The sequence below is a fragment of the Rhipicephalus microplus genome, chromosome X (genome assembly GCF_043290135.1).
Source record: "Rhipicephalus microplus isolate Deutch F79 chromosome X, USDA_Rmic, whole genome shotgun sequence".
In the NCBI taxonomy this organism is placed as follows: domain Eukaryota; kingdom Metazoa; phylum Arthropoda; class Arachnida; order Ixodida; family Ixodidae; genus Rhipicephalus; species Rhipicephalus microplus.
The window spans coordinates 438,283,339-438,302,324 of NC_134710.1; the positions used below are offsets into that span (position 1 = coordinate 438,283,339).

The 18,986-nt window shown below is 44.5% G+C and overlaps 1 protein-coding gene across 1 annotated transcript; it reads left to right on the forward strand.

Annotated features, from left to right (window-relative positions):
* Positions 1–6,736: 6,736 nt before the first annotated feature.
* Positions 6,737–13,628, forward strand: LOC142775500 (uncharacterized). The gene is made up of 4 exons (XM_075876938.1): positions 6,737–6,788; positions 8,927–9,015; positions 13,118–13,277; positions 13,375–13,628. The coding sequence occupies exons 1-4, from the start codon at positions 6,785–6,787 to the stop codon at positions 13,626–13,628; spliced, it is 507 nt and encodes a 168-aa protein (XP_075733053.1). The 5' UTR covers positions 6,737–6,784.
* The last annotated feature ends 5,358 nt before the right edge of the window (positions 13,629–18,986 follow it).

The window sequence follows — 18,986 nt, forward strand, 5'->3', positions numbered from 1 at the left end:
AGTTTTATAGATTTCCGTTAAACGATTAGTGACTCCATCGTTTACACCCAGTGTGTCTAGTATTCCCCACAAGTCCTCTTGAACCGCGCTATTGTACGCTCTCTTGAATTTCTGCAGGCCGGTAGGAAGCTTCACAGCGCAGCGCCTGATCTTGTGAAACGGCGCAGCCATGCAGGCAGGGCATTCAATTCCCTCCCTATTTTTTGTATACTATTGTCCTTGTGTACATCGTAGAACACATAACAGTAATGATAGCAAACAGATCATTGATTCGGGTAGGCCTGGTGTTTTTATTTAAAATTGATCAACGAGGCAGCTGCTGAAACTCGTGCCTGTATACAGCTGCTTTATATGGAGATGAAACTTTAACGAAAAAAAATGTAATGATAAACAGTAGGCTCATAACAAACAAAATTTCTCTGAGGGTGCATGGAATATATATCCCATGCAAGGCTATGCATTGCAGTCCTTACTGCATTAATTATGTACACGTACTGCAGGGCATGCAAGTGTATGCAGACACACGCTGTCGAAATGACATTTTTTGCTACATACAAACGTGCACCGCACTAAATAAGACGCACGTGTTTGTATAGTCAGGGAACACTCGTGAATACTGATGAAATCACACAGCTCGCTTACAGTATAAAACAAACACAATTGCGAACAATAAAATGCGACGCTGTTTAGAGGCGGACCCAGGTTACGAGGAGAATTATCAGTATGGCATACACACCACGTGTCAAGCTTTTGCAACATCTAAAGAGACTAAATATGGAAAGTTGCCTTTGTAAGTTAACATGACAGTACCAAATGGAGAAGCCACACGAGAGAACAATTCATCGTGGGCTAAAAAATGTGTTTTAAATATTATACACAGCTTTGAAAGATAATATCGACGAGTTTTACTCGTCTAGGTGTGGGAGGTGTAGGCCTGATAAAATGCGATGTTGCTTCAGAGCCTTTCTTTCGTAATATTGCAATTTTATTCAACTCTTTCAAACGCGGCACCGTAAATTTCTACTGGGTGCTCGAACACATCAAGCAGGTCGCGGGGCAAAATCTTTGTAACATTTTATTACCTAAACAGCGATACTAGCAATGCTTGAGCTGCGCTTGCTGTTTTCTAAATTGTAACCTCCTCAATTTCATCACTGTGATCAGGAAACAGAGAGGAAAAGTACAGCAGTAGTACGTAGAGAAATATTTAATTTCAAGCCCTTAAGCAATATCATCTAAACAAATTGCCAGTTCACTGTTGAATTCTCGATGGAAACAAACAGCTGATCAGGGACGCAAGCTTGGCTTGGCACTGGCTTGGCCGTTCATACAGAGCCAAAAGCCGCTGCAGGAAACTGGATTGCGGATCGTATTGAGACAAAATATTTTATACATTTTTGTTTTCTTTGTTTCATTTCTCTAATTGCTCTTGTGATGGCGTGGACCGCGCTTCGTGATCTCATGTACCGGCGCACTGTTTTTAAGTTTAGTATGGCGCACGATAATACATGATTGCGTGCTTTAATTTAAAAAGGTTCGTGAGTATGGCAGCAACACTGCAATATCCGGAAGAGGCACGGGGAAGAGGATAGTAGTAGAACCAGTAGCAGCTGCATGCCCGGGTGGAGCGACTGATGCCCAGATGGAGGAATGTCAACCCGATGCCTTTTGTGTTGGCCGTTCTGGCAGTTCCGCCGACTCTATAGAAAGAGACGACCCCGTCGCTTGTCCTCTTCTTTTTTCCTTCGGGCATCAGCGACAACATTGACGGACGACGTGTTCGACTTCACTATGCACGTGAGTATAGGTTGGTTTTTCATTCGAGTGAATTCTTGTTCAGATTTGCAACTTGTCGACTTCATCCTGATCACCTGTCACCGGCAATAAGTCAAATACGTGTGATATTTAGGTGAAATAAATGATAATGCACATTTTCCGCTCCATTTGCGTGACTTAGCTACACCAGGACATGAGGTCAAGCCTTTGTCGCCTAGCCACTAGCAGGCAAGATCGATCACTCGCATCCTTCAGTTCACGAATCAACGCGCCTGCCTTAAAATTAGTAAGCTGCTCGCAAAGAAATCTTACCGAGGCAATTTTGTTTTCTGTGAACAATGCACCGTAGATTTGTCTTGAATAAGAAAAAAAAAACTTGAAAAATAAATCTCGCGACCTATTAGAAAACGCCGTGTCTAAGAGCTAGACGCGGCATTTTGTAAAAGGCTCATTAAATTCAATATGTTTTCGTAGTTTCTGCTTGAAATTATTATTGTCTATGAATTTCATGGCCCAATCTTTTGCTTTGGCTGAAAATCTCGGCGGCAAAAACTTTGTTCAGTGTCCCTTTAAGGGCAGGTGTAGATGCCATCATTTCAGTCGCAAATCTTTTTGCTAGTCGGTCGGCTGGTTAACAATAAGGGTACTAACTAGAGTTCCAGATTTCATCAGGAACACATCATCATGGCTTCATCAGATGCTGCATTATATACATCTAACCTCGTTTTTAAGTAGGTGTACCGTATGGTCCACTGTTACAGGAAACAAGCGAGCTCATGGACAGTGAGCCATGTTGTGCTAACTGGCAGCGAGGCTTGTGAATGGGACGCATGCGCATAGAATCGGGGTGCGCCCAGTTTTGTCTGCCATTTCTCCGCCTGTACGCATGACAGCATTGGAAAGAGCATCCGTATTTTAGCTGCGCAGTTTATCTAGCCCAGTGCCTCCTGCTTCAGGGATTTCCTGTGAGCACAAAAAATGCATGATTTTAATCGTTGCTGCAGTGTTTTGCAAGTTGTCACCGTAAAGCACATCATATTTTTCGCATAATGCTCGCTGCAACTAGCAAGTTTCGATGACTCAAAATGCTGTTCAGGTCTGATGTAGCAAACATTTTAAGCTCGTCCTCGTGACCATGAAATATTGGTTTATTAAATAATGGAAGGCAGAGTTGGTATCAGTTGATTTACAGTGTGAAAATGAAAAGTGCGAAGGACCGTGCCTCGCAAGTAAGCCCCGAGAGCATGAGCAGAGAAGTAGCAGATGAGGATGCTCATGCGCTGCATTTCCAAATCTCACCAGCACTAATGCTTGACGGACTGCTGGCCACGCACTAGCGTGTTCTTTCTGAAACAGGACTTTGGCCCTGTAAGCAAGTTCTTGAACGGCATAAGTAAAACGTAGAACGGGCCCCCTAAATGCACCCATCCTTGAACCATTGGACTTTTAAATTAGTGCCCTTTTCAAAATACAACTATTCTGAGCTCTAAATTGTGACAGAACAGTGCACGAAGTTTAAAAATGGGAAAAAAGTCTTTAAATGTCCCCTTTATACATAGTGTTCTTGTGATGTCACTTCTGCCGTTGTCTCCCTCTCCCACCATGCCCGGGTAACTCCCTGGGTACCTACGGCAGTTCACGTGCTGCAGTGCGGTTTGTTGGGGGCTCGTCATCTGTTGCTGTGAACGATGTGGAAGCATTGTGGTTTTTTGTTGTCTTACTTTAACGAGCTCATTGGATTAGGAAGGCCTCGCTCGTTCACTCGATACAAGACCAGATAATCAAGATGTGCGACACATATACCAGCCACGGCGTACACCGGCTGCCCGCCACAACCTATGAGGGTTTATTATCTTGCTTTTACTACAAATTGCCTGGCCCAAAAACAAGTGAAAGCTCAAAATCTCTCGAGCCGCAATTTTAAGAGTGGATGTGCGAAGCGCAGCTGCTCCCATCGAAAACTAGTCGTGCATAGCTAGGCAAGTTTACAAGAGATATAATATTATGAATATATTGTCACGGCCTACGCCACCAAAGTAGCAATGCCCCCCCCCCCCCAAGTGTTTTAAACAGTGCTGATGTTGGGCTTGAGCCTCTTTGATTGCAATTTGTGGAAATAGTCGAGGAAAATATTATACAAGGCAGATAGCGACTTTGCGTGGTGTGTGCCGCAGTAATGCCAGTTATCACTTTATTTTTCGCGTATGCTTTAACACACTTTTCACTTTATATTTTGCCTTTGTTGTACGCTAATGTACAGTGGAGTCACTGAACATGATAGAGACCGTGTATAGAATTAATTGACTAATAAAAAAAATCCTGACGCCAGACTTGAACCGATCTGCTATACTTTAAAGTGAACTAATATTGTTTCCCATTCTTTATAGTTTGTTTCAATGCAATTCCAAATCTCCGCAATCGCCATCACGATTTTAACCACCTTCCTCGCCATCATGATTTTAACTGCAGACAAGTTTGTATGTACAGTATCTTGGTAAGCTATATCTGTTTGCAGGTAAATACTTGGCTATGGCACTTACCCGTAATGAAGTTGCACCTGAAGATGCAAATATTGCAAAGTTTCTTCAAGTAGCTTTTGTTAATCTGCACCAGCCATATACGCTGGTACTTTTAGGAAAATCGGAATGTGCGTTGTCAAATTCAGGTTATAACTTTCAGCGAAGAAACACCCTAAGCTCTGCTCCCTCTGCGTGGACTACTAAATCAACTTGCCTCACTAGCAGCTCATAATTTCTCAAACTTGCTTCGTGAGGCAAAACTAAACGGGTGCAAGCACGAGGAGACAACATGGCAGTTGTAGGCGATAGATTTGGTTGGTGCCCGGGCATGTTGGTGGCGCATTTCGGAAGCGACGAAAAGGCGCTGCGAGATGCACGTGCACACTTTGTATAGTTGCTGTATTGGACGGCAAACTTTTTTTCTTATCTGAGCAGTTTTACCAAAGGAAGCTTCATCATATCGCGTGATAAATGAAGCGAATCCACAGGTTGAACCACATCATAGCCTCGCTGTGCTTTTGTACTTTTTTTAGCTCGCAAAATTTATTGACGGATAAGGCAGCACTTGTTTCTTTACCATATGATCATCTCCGGTGTGCTGCTGCCTCAATATTTCACATTCTAAGCATTTACACCATTGTATGCTAACTTTTCCTTCAAAGTGAGACAAGCCACATGTGTATCGTAGATCAAGAAGCATGCCAGTTTTACGTACTTGCAAGGTAAACATCAGAAATGCACAGTTGATCAAAAATACTAGTTTATGGTGCATCTACATAGCAGAGCACCTGTGGCACCTCGGGAACAAGATAATGCCACATATGTTACAAGAGATAATTAAAAAAGACAGGGGACGTTCCGGGAACAAATAGAAACAAAAATAAAATGGCACGTGGCAGCGAGCGAAGGCGGCAAGGGGGGGGGGGGGCGTGGGACTTCAGCGGATGAACGTAAGGTGTGTGTTTAATATGTGGAAGAAAAAAAAATTTAAAATTTTGGCCACTGAAATGAGGGTGACTTAGTGAGTGCGCTCATGACGAGAGTAAACACGGTTATTTTTTTTTTCAAATCTCTTTTGAAAGCCACAAAAAATCTGTATATGGTGCAGCCTAACAGAAGGTCCGTGAAGGCAAATTATGCATTCGTCGTTGTACAAAGGCCTATTTTTTTTTTCATGCGCACCATCCCCGCCGCGGTGGTCTAGTGGCTAAGGTACTCGGCTGCTGACCCGCAGGGCGTGGGTTCAAATCCCGGCTGCGGCGGCTGCATTTCCGATGGAGGCGGGAATGTTGTAGGCCCATGTGCTCAGATTTAGGTGCACGTTAAAGAACCCCAGGTGGTCTAAATTTCCGGAGCCCTCCACTACGGCGTCTATCATAATCATATAGTGGTTTTGGGACGTTAAACCCCACATATCAATCAATCATGCGCACCATAAATAGTGCTCAAAATTTAATTGCATATGTTGTTTTCATCCTCGCTGTATTCCGTGCTGTTTGTGATGTAAAAAAAAGTAGCACGCTGAAGTGGTGCTGCTTTTGGGCAACAGTTGAAAATGGCGGGGTGCATGAATGTGGAATACTGCCGCTTACACTCAAATCACTCTTGTGGTCATCTCCCACTGTTTGCATCATGTGTTGTGTATACACAGCTGCATATTTCCTAGCTAGAAAAATTTGATTTTAGGTGTTTCACGCCATTTTCCATGTAACTATTCCACAATAGCACACACTGATCAGCAGGCTTTCAATTGCGCTGAAGGACACAGGTGCCATAAAATTCATAGTCGATTCTTTCAAGAAACCGTATGTAAAGGCTGAAGCTTCATGCGTACATACACACACACATACCATATTGTTTTTTGTACTTTATGAAAGCTGCGAAGGTCTCATGTGCCTCCAAGCGTAACCTGTCTTATTTATTCTCCATCACCACAAAAGTTTTGTGAGTTTCAAATAAAAGTACTTTGCGCATGGCCACTTTTGGGTAATTTTTTTGTGTAGGTGTTATTTGAGCAGCGTACAGTGTTTACTTTATAAGCCTTTATGTATATGTTGCATTATAAGGATGCAGAATGTGTGTAGCTGTACAATATAGATGAAGTGTAAAAATTAAGTGTGTCTATTGTAGTGTTCTTGCAACCAATCTTACCCCCGTATTCTAGAACGTCCCTCCACTCAACGCTTCACCTTCACTTGAGATGGCTAATGGGAGCGCCGTCTCTAAGCAGAGAAAATCGCTGCATGTCAGCAATAATCTGCTGTGATTCTCGGGTAGCGCAGCGTCGCTTTCAAACGAGCAGCGGCACAGTGCTCAACTCTGTCAAGTGAAGGGTGAAAGTCGAGTCGGGGAGCGTTTATGAATATGGGGGTTAGTTTTATTGTCTTGTTAACCTGCCATTAACACTGGATTGATGCTACTTTGCTCTAGCTGTACAGTGCTCTCCAAGGCTCAAGGAGGCACCGCACGGGGAAGGCTCGGAGCAAACCATGCGTGAGTTTCCTTTCATTGTTACACTATGCACGTATTAAGTGATAGACTTTAAAGTATGCTATTTGTATTGTGCATGTTTTTGGGGACATACAACTTCCAACACTTATGTGTTCTGACGAAAATCACGCAAGAATGAGAGAAGCTTGCGCAAAAATTATGCAAGAGTGTAAGAAGCTTTTGCAGAAGTCTGTGAAATGAAGTTTTGAAATTTTGTGGCAATGTGTCATTGTACAGTGGTCAACAGTCTTGCTCAGCATGCTTGACTGCAGGGCTCCCGGCTGCACAGGCGCATCTACGGAGTGCCTGATGCATGATGGGCCAAATGTCAGCCTGCACACTGGTGCCTCTTATCCCCGTTTGTCTGTTACATCAGTGTCTCTTGTAAAGGGGATCAACTGTGCTACCTTTTTTTTTCGGATGTAATGAGTTCTTTTTCCAGTTTATTGTTGTTTTAAGGTAGAGCCTCACATTTCTATCAAATACTGAAGATTCTATTTTTTCTTCTAGATGCTATGAAGTCACTCCTTGTGTTACAATAGAGTGAACACTGTTATGAGAAAAGCTACTTTATGGAGTTAACTCACTCCATATTGACTTAACACACAGAATTGGTGAAAACTACACTCCATTCCAGCTGCATTAGGAATAATATTCATTTGCATACTTCTGTTTCTTTTGTTTGTTTGTTGGCTGGAGGTTCGGAGTATAGGGTGGCCAGAGGGCACTGTGTAGTCTTTCTTCATCTTCCCACTTTTGTGAACATCAATTGATAGCCGTATGGGAAGCAGCCAGCATGCTGAAACAGCGGTGCAAGCATGCAAGATGTTCACCATTGCATGCAGTCAGTTGCTGTGAGCAACCTACTGCATACAATTAACTGCGAGTGGTGCTGCACTATGTGTGCCTCCTGGAAAGCTGCAATGGTAAAGTGCCACAATCGTATAGTAACATGGATAACATCGCAATTTGTTTGTTGAATAATTTTGCAACAGAATCAATGGAGTTTTGGATAACTTTGTGTATCTGCCTGGTTCATCAAAGCTACAGAGTCAAATGCGGTATATACTCACGTATTATGTGAACTTTTTTTGTCAATCCGGCCATGTGCGAAGCTAGTAGGAATCGCTGGCCTAAAAGCTCAACTGGGAATATATGTTGCTGGCGCTGTCACAGCTGTCTCAAAGCGGATTGTCATTTGTTTGCTAAGCCTGTCCAAATGCCCCCATTTTCTTGAAATTCTTCCGAACAGTGCTCACAAAAACCAGTTCCCATGACAGGGTTATACCAGAGAACATAAGTACTCTCCAATAATTGTCGGGAACCCAACGTAAAGTAAGATGCAGACAAGGAAGCGCGATGCCAACACAGTGCTGTGTGTGTCGCCCTTCATGTGTGTGTGTGTCCATTCCTTGTCCCAGTCTTCTATTGCGTTGTGTTCCCTCCGATATCTAACCAACACACCCACGCTTCTATGCTAAGTCTTATACAACGCACTCTTCTGCTGGCTCCCATACTGAATATTGCATGTCGAAGAACTCCACGCTGATGTGCTTAGCGGTAGCACGATTTCAGTTTTCTTCGGTAAGCTTTAACAGCAATCTGCCTCGTAAATAATTATTGTAGCCTATCACAAGGAACGGTAAAAAGCACTGGCCAGATGGCAAAACCGAAAAAAAAATTAGTGCGAAAACCTGCCTCATCTAGTTGATGTGACAGGTTTTTGCACGCGTTCAACATCTGTGCTGTGTCTCGGGAATACATTCTTGCCGTGGAAGAGGTGGGAAGATAGGAGGCAGACCTTTAGGCATTTCGGACTACACATAAACAGGTTTCGGTTTTCGAGTTCGATATTCTAGGGAATGCATAAAAGTTCATGGAAGAAGGGACCTTGCACTCAGTCCATTTTGTGTAAGACTGCACTCGCCTGCTCGACAAGAGATGTGCCTGACCAGAGCATCATGAAGTCAAATGTGTCTGTGTGTGTGCTGGCAAGGTGGCTCGGGCTGGTTGGGGAGGGCAAAGTATGCGAGCAAAAAGTTTCTTGTAGTAAAGCAGGCTGGCTAATTATACTGGTGAGCAAATTATGTGAGGATGCAAATTGTGCGAGTAAATATGGTATGTACTCTTGTATGTTTCAGCTCTATTGCTACGGATCCTGAGGATCCAACTTGGCATCCGGCAGCAACAAAGAGAGGTTCTGCAGGAGGTGCGACAGCTGAAACACGAGGTACGGTCAACGAAGTGAAAAAACAGCGCGTAACACAGGACACAGGACAGAGAAGAGACGGACGAGGCGCTGACTTACAACCAAAATTTATTTCGTACAAGGGGTGTATATATAGCACACGAAACTTGAAAAAAGAGGGAGAGAAGTCGAGTGACATGAAAGAGTAATTTTGTTATGATTGTATGCGTATAACAAATAAACTGTGATTGCGCAATCATTCGCTTGTCAAATACGCCAATTCCCTGGTGAGGAGCGTTATCGAAGGTGCACTGACACACATATCGCCTTTCTTGATTATGCAGAATGCCTCATAAATCTCACGTGTCCTTTTATCTCTGTAGCGTCGAAGTATCTTGCATTTGTCAAACAATGCACGGCATCCACAAATGGAGCTGTGCATCCACAAATGGAGCGGCCGCTGTTACATCGGGCATTCTGGCCGCTGTATAAATGACCGCCTCAGGGAACACCGCAATCTAATGCGGGGTTCTGTTGGCAGCCACTTAGCTGCGCACAGCTCCATTTGTGGATGCCGTGCATTGTTTGACAAATGCAAGATACTTCGACGCTACAGAGATAAAAGGACACGTGAGATTTATGAGGCATTCTGCATAATCAAGAAAGGCGATATGTGTGTCAGTGCACCTTCGATAACGCTCCTCACCAGGGAATTGGCGTATTTGACAAGCGAATGATTGCGCAATCACAGTTTATTTGTTATACGCATACAATCATAACAAAATTACTCTTTCATGTCACTCGACTTCTCTCCCTCTTTTTTCAAGTTTCGTGTGCTATATATACACCCCTTGTACGAAATAAATTTTGGTTGTAAGTCAGCGCCTCGTCCGTCTCTTCTCTGTCCTGTGTCCTGTGTTACGCGCTGTTTTTTCACTTCGTTGACCATGTACCAACCGGCCCAAATAAGCACTTTAGTACGAGGTACGGCTCTTGTCCGTGCCTCAGCACTCCCAGCCAGCCCAGCGCCCCTTTGACCTTCCCCGGCTGCCTGCTGGTACGATTGGAGAAGTGGAGGCAGCAGAGGCAGCTGTGCAGAATAAAGCTGTGGCTGCGGCTATGGTGTATATTTCTTGATTTTTATTATGCCTATGTCACATGCAGTAATTTAGTACTGCTTTAAGATACTGTGTTTCGGGAAACAAACTAGTCAGGTTATCTCATGAGCCACTGTACTGCAGTCGAATATGAATAATTCGTACTCAAAGAGGCCAGAAAATTTCTTCAAATAAAAGAAGTTCAAAATAATGAAAGTTACCGTAATTACTTGAATCTAACACGCACCTTTTTTCCGGTTAAGAGAGTTCATAAATCGCATGTGCGTTAGAATCGAGTACGAAAAAAAAATGAATATGGTCATTCTATTGCCATCGCCACTTACAAAATGGCCGCCCCCTACGTGCGTCGGCATGGCACGTTGGTCATTTCTGCCTATGTGTTTCCCATGCGCGGCACTTCATACGTGTGCTGAGGAGTTCGTCATCTTGTAGTACATTAGCATCGACGGCATGGTAGGGCCGACTCCAAAAACTCGACGAGTGCACCACAATGCTGCTTCTAAAAGAAAAGTCGTCGCGTGTGCCGGAACGGACAGAAATCGGGCCGCATCGCGGTCATTTTAAGTTCCCGAAACGTGCGTGCGGGACTGGCGGAAACAAAAGCAGAATATTGTCGACAGCAAAGATTCACGCAAAGGCTTCAGTGGACCACAGCAGGGTCGGTTTCCACAAATTGAAGAGCTGCTTGGCGAGTATGTGATTAAGCAGTGAGTGGCACAGCGGCCCGTGACGACAGAACTGCTCCAAGTGCAGGCTATGCTGTTAGCCTTAGAAAAAAGGCTAATGCAGAGCCATTTTAAAGCGAGCAAGTGCTGGCTAACGAACTTTATGAAGAGAAAAGGCTTTTCCCTCCGAAGGCGAACGGGCATATGCCGGAAGTTGCCGGAGGAGTACGAAGAAAAGCTTCAAAGTCTTCAGAGGTTCCTCCTAAACTTGCGGCATAACAACGGTTACCTGCTTGGGCAAATCGGGAATGCCGATCACACGCCTCTATACTTCGACATGCCTGGCACCACAACCGTCTAGGAGAAGGGGGCGAAGCAAGTTTGTGTACTGACATCGGGCCACGGTAAAACTAGAGTGACAGCAATGCTCTGTTGCACGTCAGATAGGCATAAGCTTCCCCCGTACTTCATATTTAAACGGAAGACGCTCTCAAAAAGAGTCGTTTTCGCGAGTGGTGTGATCAAGCGGGCCAACGAGAAAAAAGGGTGCGCGTTGCAACCGATGTCTTAGTTTTTTTCTTTTTTTTTCGTGGAAATCGGGCGCGCGTGACAATCGAGGGCGCGGTAGAATAGAGTAAATACGGTAAACGAGCGGAGGGCTCACCATGCAGTGATGCATGTGCATGGAGTTTTATTCACAAATTACAGGACATCCGTCATTAATTAAAGTAGTCAATACATGTCTGTACACGTTGGCCTTGCAACGAGTCAACAAGTTTTGCGTGCAGTTTGCAAAGCATTTGTACTTCGGCTTCAGTATTCTCCTGGCAAAAGAAGTTGCGCGCGGCAATGTCCAGTGCTGACACTCTTCGAAGACAACTGTGTTTCCACTGTTACCATCTGCGCTGCAGCCGGAGCGTGGCCAGCACATGATGAGAATGGAGGAGCGTCTCCACCTGGAGAAAATAAGATCGGCATTCGAGAGAGAAACACTCCGCGGCAGCTTTTTTTTCTCTCTCTTCATGCGCGGTGTTGAAAGGAGAAGAGTCTCTACATAGCAGGAACGAAAAACAGGGAAGCGTGACACCGGCGCGTTGCAGATCGGCATGAGAGAGCCAACTCTCTGCGACAGCTTTTTTTCCCCTCTTTCTCTTCATCCGCAGTGTTAAGTGGAGAAGGGTCTCTACGTGGCAGGGACGGAAAAAGCCGAAGCGTGGCACAGGAATGTCGCAGATTGGCATTTGGCAAACATTCCACCGCAGTCTTTTCTTTCCTTTTCTTCATTTTCTTCTTCAAGCACAGCGATGAGGTGTCTGAAGTGCCACCGCAGGATTGGGCGGGGTGCTGAGAGCATTTTCGGAACGCGGTATAGCTTTGATAGGACCACAGTGTCAGTTCGAACTAAGTGTGTTGGAATTAATGAGATTCGACTGTATTTACTATAGTCTGGGAAGTCCGAGTGAACTGTCCTAAGCTAGCAGACGATGTAGGCGGCATCGTGTGTTTGATGGGCAGTGTCTAGCAATAGCCTGCTTAAAACAGACATTCAGTAATTTTGTTCATTTATCACCCTTTTTCGTGTCCGCTGCGGCTCTCTCTAGTTTGAGCTACAGTTCACCCTGCCTTGTGTTAGCCCATTTCTTACTTTTTTAAAAATCTAACATGCACCCAATTTCGCAGTGTGAAGAAAAATGCACCTTTGTTTATTGTGATGAGATTTCTATAGCGACATGCCTCTTTGTTGGCTATCACAGAAAAATATAAACAGCAAATGGTGCGACCATCTAGTGCGACTTTTATTTTTCTATCAGTTTCATCTATGACCAAGATTTGGTCGCTCTAAGGTTGCCTCTTAGTACGCCTTGATCATGTTCATTTATCTTGTTGTGCTCTGCTCACAATGCATTGATTAAAAACAGGTCCAAGCTTCTTTTTGAATTCCACATATTTTATCGTTTTTCTCCTGTAGAAGCTACTCCTGGCCCACATTCAGGCAAAGACATTGTAACCTCGAAGAAACGTGTATGGGAATTTGAGCACTGTACAAAGTAATTATACTATTTCATAGCTAGAATCATTATTTATTAAGGGTTACAACAGTGTTGTATTTGATTTCATAACAGCGAAACTGCATTCAGAGAAGCACTCTGAAAGGTTCTCACACTGAGTGTGAGAGGGCTGATGTGGAAACCATTTTAGGTCAAGTGAGTTGAAGTTAGCGTAAAAAAACAATGAAATGTTGTGATGCCCAAAAATTCAAGTTGTTGTTTTCAGTGTCCTCTTCTTGCAGATATTTATCACGAAAACATTTCGATGTGCTGTTGCGTTTACCCCATCTATGCTTCTTGCATTTTTTTACAGCGCAAGCACCTCCTGCAGATTGGTGGACGTGGCCTCCGAGAAATTGGTGTGAATGCCATGAAGGCTGTATTGGCACATGACGTGCAAGTGCTGTACAGCCTTCATGGCAGAAAAGGGAAAAGGGCCTTTGTGAACCTGAGGCTCTGTAGATTAGTGACAGGTTAGACTTGTTCATTGTTTTATGTGTGTGTACCCTTGTGTATTCTCTGTACTGCAGTTCTTCATTTGTACTATGGTATTTCTGTTCTTGTATGCAGATGTCATCTGCCAAAAAGCAGGGTGCGACCAGGCGGAGGCCCTCAACTTTATTAAGAGGTGGCTGCCAGGGTCTGGTGATCGCTGTGGGGGCAGGAAGCGGCGCTTCAGAGAAACCTTTGTTGTGGAGCAGCCCGATGATCCCCACTCTCAGAGTGGCGATTATCGGTATGCTCGCGGCAGATGGCTTCCTGCCCAGCCACAGCAGCTAGGGCCTTCACAGCACCACGGTCACTGTGCCCCCAACGCAACCTGACCTGCAGTAAAGCGGGCCTTTTTTAGTTGTGTATATATATTTTTCAATGTATACATTTTTTGTTGTACCAATTAAATAAAAAAAAACACAGAATAAATAGTCTGCAGACTGTCGGTGGTGCACTGTTCCGCTTGCTTATGCTGATTCGGAAGCACCATCACCATGTTTTAGTTACAAAAAAATGCTCTAAACTATAAATATTCTCGATTACCATGTGGGGGACATGTGGGGATTGCAAGTGGGGGACTTATGCTTTCAGAATTTACTTCCTAACGACTTTTTTCGATCTGCTGTACCAAATACCAGTACCAAATAAAGCACTCGCTATTGCAAAAGATAAATTGGTAAAAAATAAACTACGCTTCTAGTGTTAGCAAAGTGAATGAGAAATAAAAGATGAAATAGATCGAGTAACTGCTTTCAGTTTTCAGCATTCAATTTTCTGTTGCCCCAAGTATACAGGGCTGCAAAGCTACAAGAGCGGGTCATCGAGGCATATTTTTTAAATCTTTCGGTAAGAAAAATTCTCTACTAATAATGGTTACATAATGGCAAGCCAATCAGTGGCCAATATTCGTCGTGCAGGAAACATCGGTGTAATAACGGCATTTGATTGGCTGCAATGTGGCCCTGGATTGGTCCAATGTCGGTCGTACATCCGTAGCCAATATTCGTCGTGCAGCAAACATCGGCGTAAAATGGCATGTGATTGGCTGAAATATGGCCCAATGTTGGCCGAACATTGGCAGCTTTGTCGGCAATACGATGGGCCTTCGTCGGCCCAATGTTGGTTGCATACTGGCTAAAACATCGGCAAAACGTCGGCCCATCATTGGCTTGAACGTCGGCCCGACATTGGAAGAAGTTGCACTTCCGACGTCGGCCCGACGTCGGTGCCGATGTTAGCCGATGTTGGTCCAAGATTGGTCCAACGGCGGCGTGCTGCCTGGGTAAACGTGAAGCGTGGCAAGGTTTGGGTTCGTCTATGTCTGTAATAGGCATAGGGTTAATGCCTGTGGTTGGTTAAGTTTCGGATGTGGGGGTGGGAAAATGCGGCGTTTCAGGTAAAAGTGCTTTGTTATTTCATTGTACGTAATTGGTGCATCCAGATTGGTATCCTACTCCGCAAGATGGAGTTGCCCTGTGGCGGTGTGGTCGGTAAGTGCGCACGCTGCAACATGGGCGATCTCGTTGAGGTTGGATGGGACACCCGACACCTGGCCAAGATGGGCGGGGAACCAGATGACAGTATGGTGCTTCAGGGCACTCGGGTCTGCTTTGCGCAGGATACGTAGCGCCTGGTCGGAGATGACTCCGCGTTCGAAGGCTTTGATGGCCGGCCTGGAGTCGCTGTAGATGAATTCCCGTTTGCTGTCGAGCATAGCTATAGCTATAGCTATTTGCTCCGCTACTTCGGGGTTTCGGGTGAGAATTGTGGCAGAGTTAAAGAGCCTGCTGTATGGATGATACCGCGATCGCGGCGAAGGCTCGGTTGTTTCGATAGGCAGCGGCGTCCATGAACTTGTGAGAGATCAAAAATAATTCAGAAAGGGCGTGTCTTATACTGGTTTCTTTTCTCTTAACTATTTCGTCCTTGGTTAGGCGTCTACAATATTCAGAATAACTCAGCTGATTTATGGGAAGTTAGGTGTGCTGAGAAAGCTGCGAGATTAAAAAAAAAAACAACTGTGTCACACGCACGCATAACCAGAAAGCTACCAGGAAAGAGAAGAGAGGAAGGGAATTCGAACCCCCTACACTACGAAATGTTTTGGTTTTTAACTTTTCAGGGTAAACTAAGATAGTTACAGGCATTCACAGCGACCACCAATTGCCAAAGTTAGGCGTTCTGCTGCACACCACACCCCCTCAAAAAAAAAAAGAAATCCTGGGTAGCCCTGTGCAATAGTTTACAGTTGCTGAAGCAGAACATAGCGTGTCTCTGCAAATGCGCACTAAATTTCACCTTCTCAAAAGTAGTTGGAGTCTAACGTAGTCGGACGAGAAACGCACCACCTAAAAATAGTAGCTGTGCTAAGGGGCATGCATTGCATGAATATACATATATATATATATATATATATATATATATATATATATATATATATATATATGTGTGTGTGTGTGTGTGTGTGTGTGTGTGTGTGTGTGTGTGTGTTAACTTTGCACATATACATGGAAGGTAAATTTCTCAAAACAAGATGCACCACTGCATGCCTACAGTTTTGACGCTTATTTATAGAACTACAATTATAATACAAAACATCGTCATAAACTTGCTCGCTAGTAATGGCGTTACGCCAATAGAATATTTAGAAAGCCGCACAATTTACGCTGTCGATTCAAAATGAGAACTGGTTACAATGAGTTTACGCACATTAACAGATGGGCTATATATACAATTGGCACGTTTTAATATGTTTTAGCGTTGTAATAAATTTATTATGTAATAAGCCTTTTTGAAAGCAATAATTATCATCTTCTGCAAAACGGGTATCATAAAAAAGAGTCGTAACCAATTAATGCTGTGACAACGCTACTTACCGACTCGGCTTTCTCGTGAAACAATCGAGCACATATAGGCTCATATGAGGAACACTGTGCTCTGGATATCGTAGTGACTGCTGAAAAAACGAGCGCATGATTTATTAATAGTTTTGATACTTCTCCTCTCTTTGTAGTTCGCCAGTAGCCACCTATGACGTAGCGCAGCTCAAAGCGCTGATTGAGTGAGGAGCTAGGCGTATCCGTGCATATTTTGATTGAAATTTTTTTCTGAGTTGGCAGGCTCTTGAAACAGCGAATGTATCAATGCAATTTCCGCGTACCGGCATATTTACTCGTGCACTATTGTTCGTAGCAGGTGCGTCCACTGGTAAAGGCTCAGAAACGCATTAAACGCGCTGAAAACGAGCAATTACATGCTTTCGCAGGCTCGAGCGCGCGCACTCCCAATGCAGACGCTCCCGCGATCTTCAGTACCATTGAACTACAGCACCGCTACTGTCACCCGCCGAAGAATCAGCCGAGAGGCGGCGCAGCCGCCTTGTTCACTCCACTGCCCCCTTCTAGTACACTTTAGTATAGATAAGCAATGGGACCGAGTACCCAAAGAAACACGAAATATACGTAACGACTAAAGGTAACAGGGGGTGTGTTCCAATACTCACCTTAGACAGGTAAATAGACAGCTAAATGGACGGCGGCCATCTTGAGTCCCATTCCAATTTTCACATAGCCGGCAAAATAGGCAGCTTCGAGAAAACCACATCGTAGACAAATTATATGGTTACAGTGTACTAGAAGTACACTCTACTATGGTGGCTAGAGGGGAGAAGTGTGACGCGCGCGGCATTCCTGCCATGGGTATAGTGTACTAGAATATATTTTAGTACACTATACCATTGAAGAGGGGTGCGCGGAATGCAAGGAAAATTCTGGCCGTCGCAAGGCGCACTCCTGTGGCGACAGGTGCTCGCTGCGCTTGCTTCAGCTAGGAGATTTGTGGGCTCGTTCGATCTCTCTGAGCTGTGCCGTTGCCTCGTTCGGATGCTTCGCCTTCGCTGTCATTGTTTATCTGGCCACGTGTTTTGCGAACCAGCACATGGTCAGTTTGCTGACCATGTCGTCCAGCCGTTCAAGTACATGCTTCGTGACTGGCTTTAAAGGCGGGTGTCGATCGAGCTCAGAAAAGCTATCGGTCTTTAAGGCCTCGAAGGATACCTCGAGACGTCAGCAATGGGCTCGTAATATTAAGTGGGCTGACAAAGAACTGACAACAGACAGCGTCGTATGCCAGCGGCACTTCGACTAGGGCTTCATTGGAAGAACATACCGACACTTGTAAGCGGTGAGGTTGTAGAGATACCCCGTGATCGACTGAGTTTGTCGGACGGCGCTGTGCCTACGGTGTTTACAAAAAAAAGCACCCGTGAAAAGAAAGGACCGAAATATATGTGAGCAGCACAAACCTGCTACGAAACGGCAAAAGCGCAACTCAGTCAGCAGACAAGAGCCCGAAGTACTCGTGCAGCAACAGGAGCTCGAAATTCCCGATATTCCTGAGGTCAAAACATCTGACGCAGTCGACGCTGTCGCGGAGGTTCGACGTGTGTGTGTGTGAATCCGTCGACCTTACGAAACGTGGAACAAGTTAACGTTTGGCAGTGAACATGACTCTGCGTTGTATGGTGTGTGTCAGCTCGAGGGCGAGCAAGTTGACCACGTTTTGCTGCCCAAGCTGGTGAAGTTCAAAGCTAATAGCTGCGAACAAAAATCATTGTGTTGCTTTGCGTACCAGAGGGACAAAGTTCATTCGCAGTGTACAGTGTCGTCGCAGGAAGAAGCACAGTCGGTGCTCTATAGTACTCATGCACTTATATTGTGGCAAGGCTGTGGCATCAGACCGGCAAAGTCAGGACCATATGTATTATTTGCTGGCAATTACTTTTCTAGCAAGTGTACATATGTGTGTGAGAGTGGTGGCTCCTGTATACATTGCAAATACACCAGAAAACTGCTGCAAAAGCAAATGTCCAAACGCCGAAAAAAACTCGCCAACACACGCCGCAGCTTACGGACGGCTCAGAAATAGCTGCTGAATGCAGATTTCTTGCTTGCCAATTTCTTGCCACCAAGGAATCAGGTACCATTGTCACACCAAACAGTGAGTTAGTGAGTGAATTTGACCAGGGAGGCTTACTTTATTTCTGTGATAATCTGGCCAGACTGGTGAAAACCTTGGAGGATGCTTTCACTTTCTATTTTTTTCCACTAAATAATGCATTCCTTCAGCATACACGATTTCATGCAGTTCTTGGCAGGAATCAAGCTGAATAGAGTTGGCTGTGAAGTTCACAGCAAGGAACGGACTGCTAAAGTACTGCAGTATTTTTTGCTCATGCGTATGCATTTCTGGACAAAATCTTTAAAAATAGCAGTGTCAAAAGAAAGCGCCAGAAACACTTGAAGTTGATGGGTGCAACTAGTCTGACTTCTTCACGTAATAGGAAAGTATGTGATAAATATGTGCCAGATGCATGTGATGACAGATGTTTCGTAAATAAACACATTTTACCACTTCTCTTGCGTGTATTTATTATGCATCTAAGGCCATAACTTAACACAAAAATTTGTCCTAGCCTGGAGAGAACAATCACTGAAGTAAGAAAATGTCCAATCTCTAAAATAGCCTCCAGCCGTAGCATCCCGCTCTCCTCCCAAAGTTTTTCAAAGAAAAGATGCCAGAAAATGCAATTAACGCTGTAGGAAATCCCTTTAAAGTACAAAAATATAAAGCTGGGCGAGGAGAGGGGGGTGGGAGATCGAGAAAAGTCGTACACTTCTATTGTAGGGAGT

What these genes read in the sequence shown, in the direction of transcription:
- LOC142775500 (XM_075876938.1), top strand. An exon ending in TGCGACAGCTGAAACACGAG is followed by an intron (nt 9,016 to 13,117) that starts GTACGGTCAACG and finishes ATTTTTTTACAG; the next exon opens with CGCAAGCACCTCCTGCAGAT. An exon ending in GCTCTGTAGATTAGTGACAG is followed by an intron (nt 13,278 to 13,374) that starts GTTAGACTTGTT and finishes TCTTGTATGCAG; the next exon opens with ATGTCATCTGCCAAAAAGCA.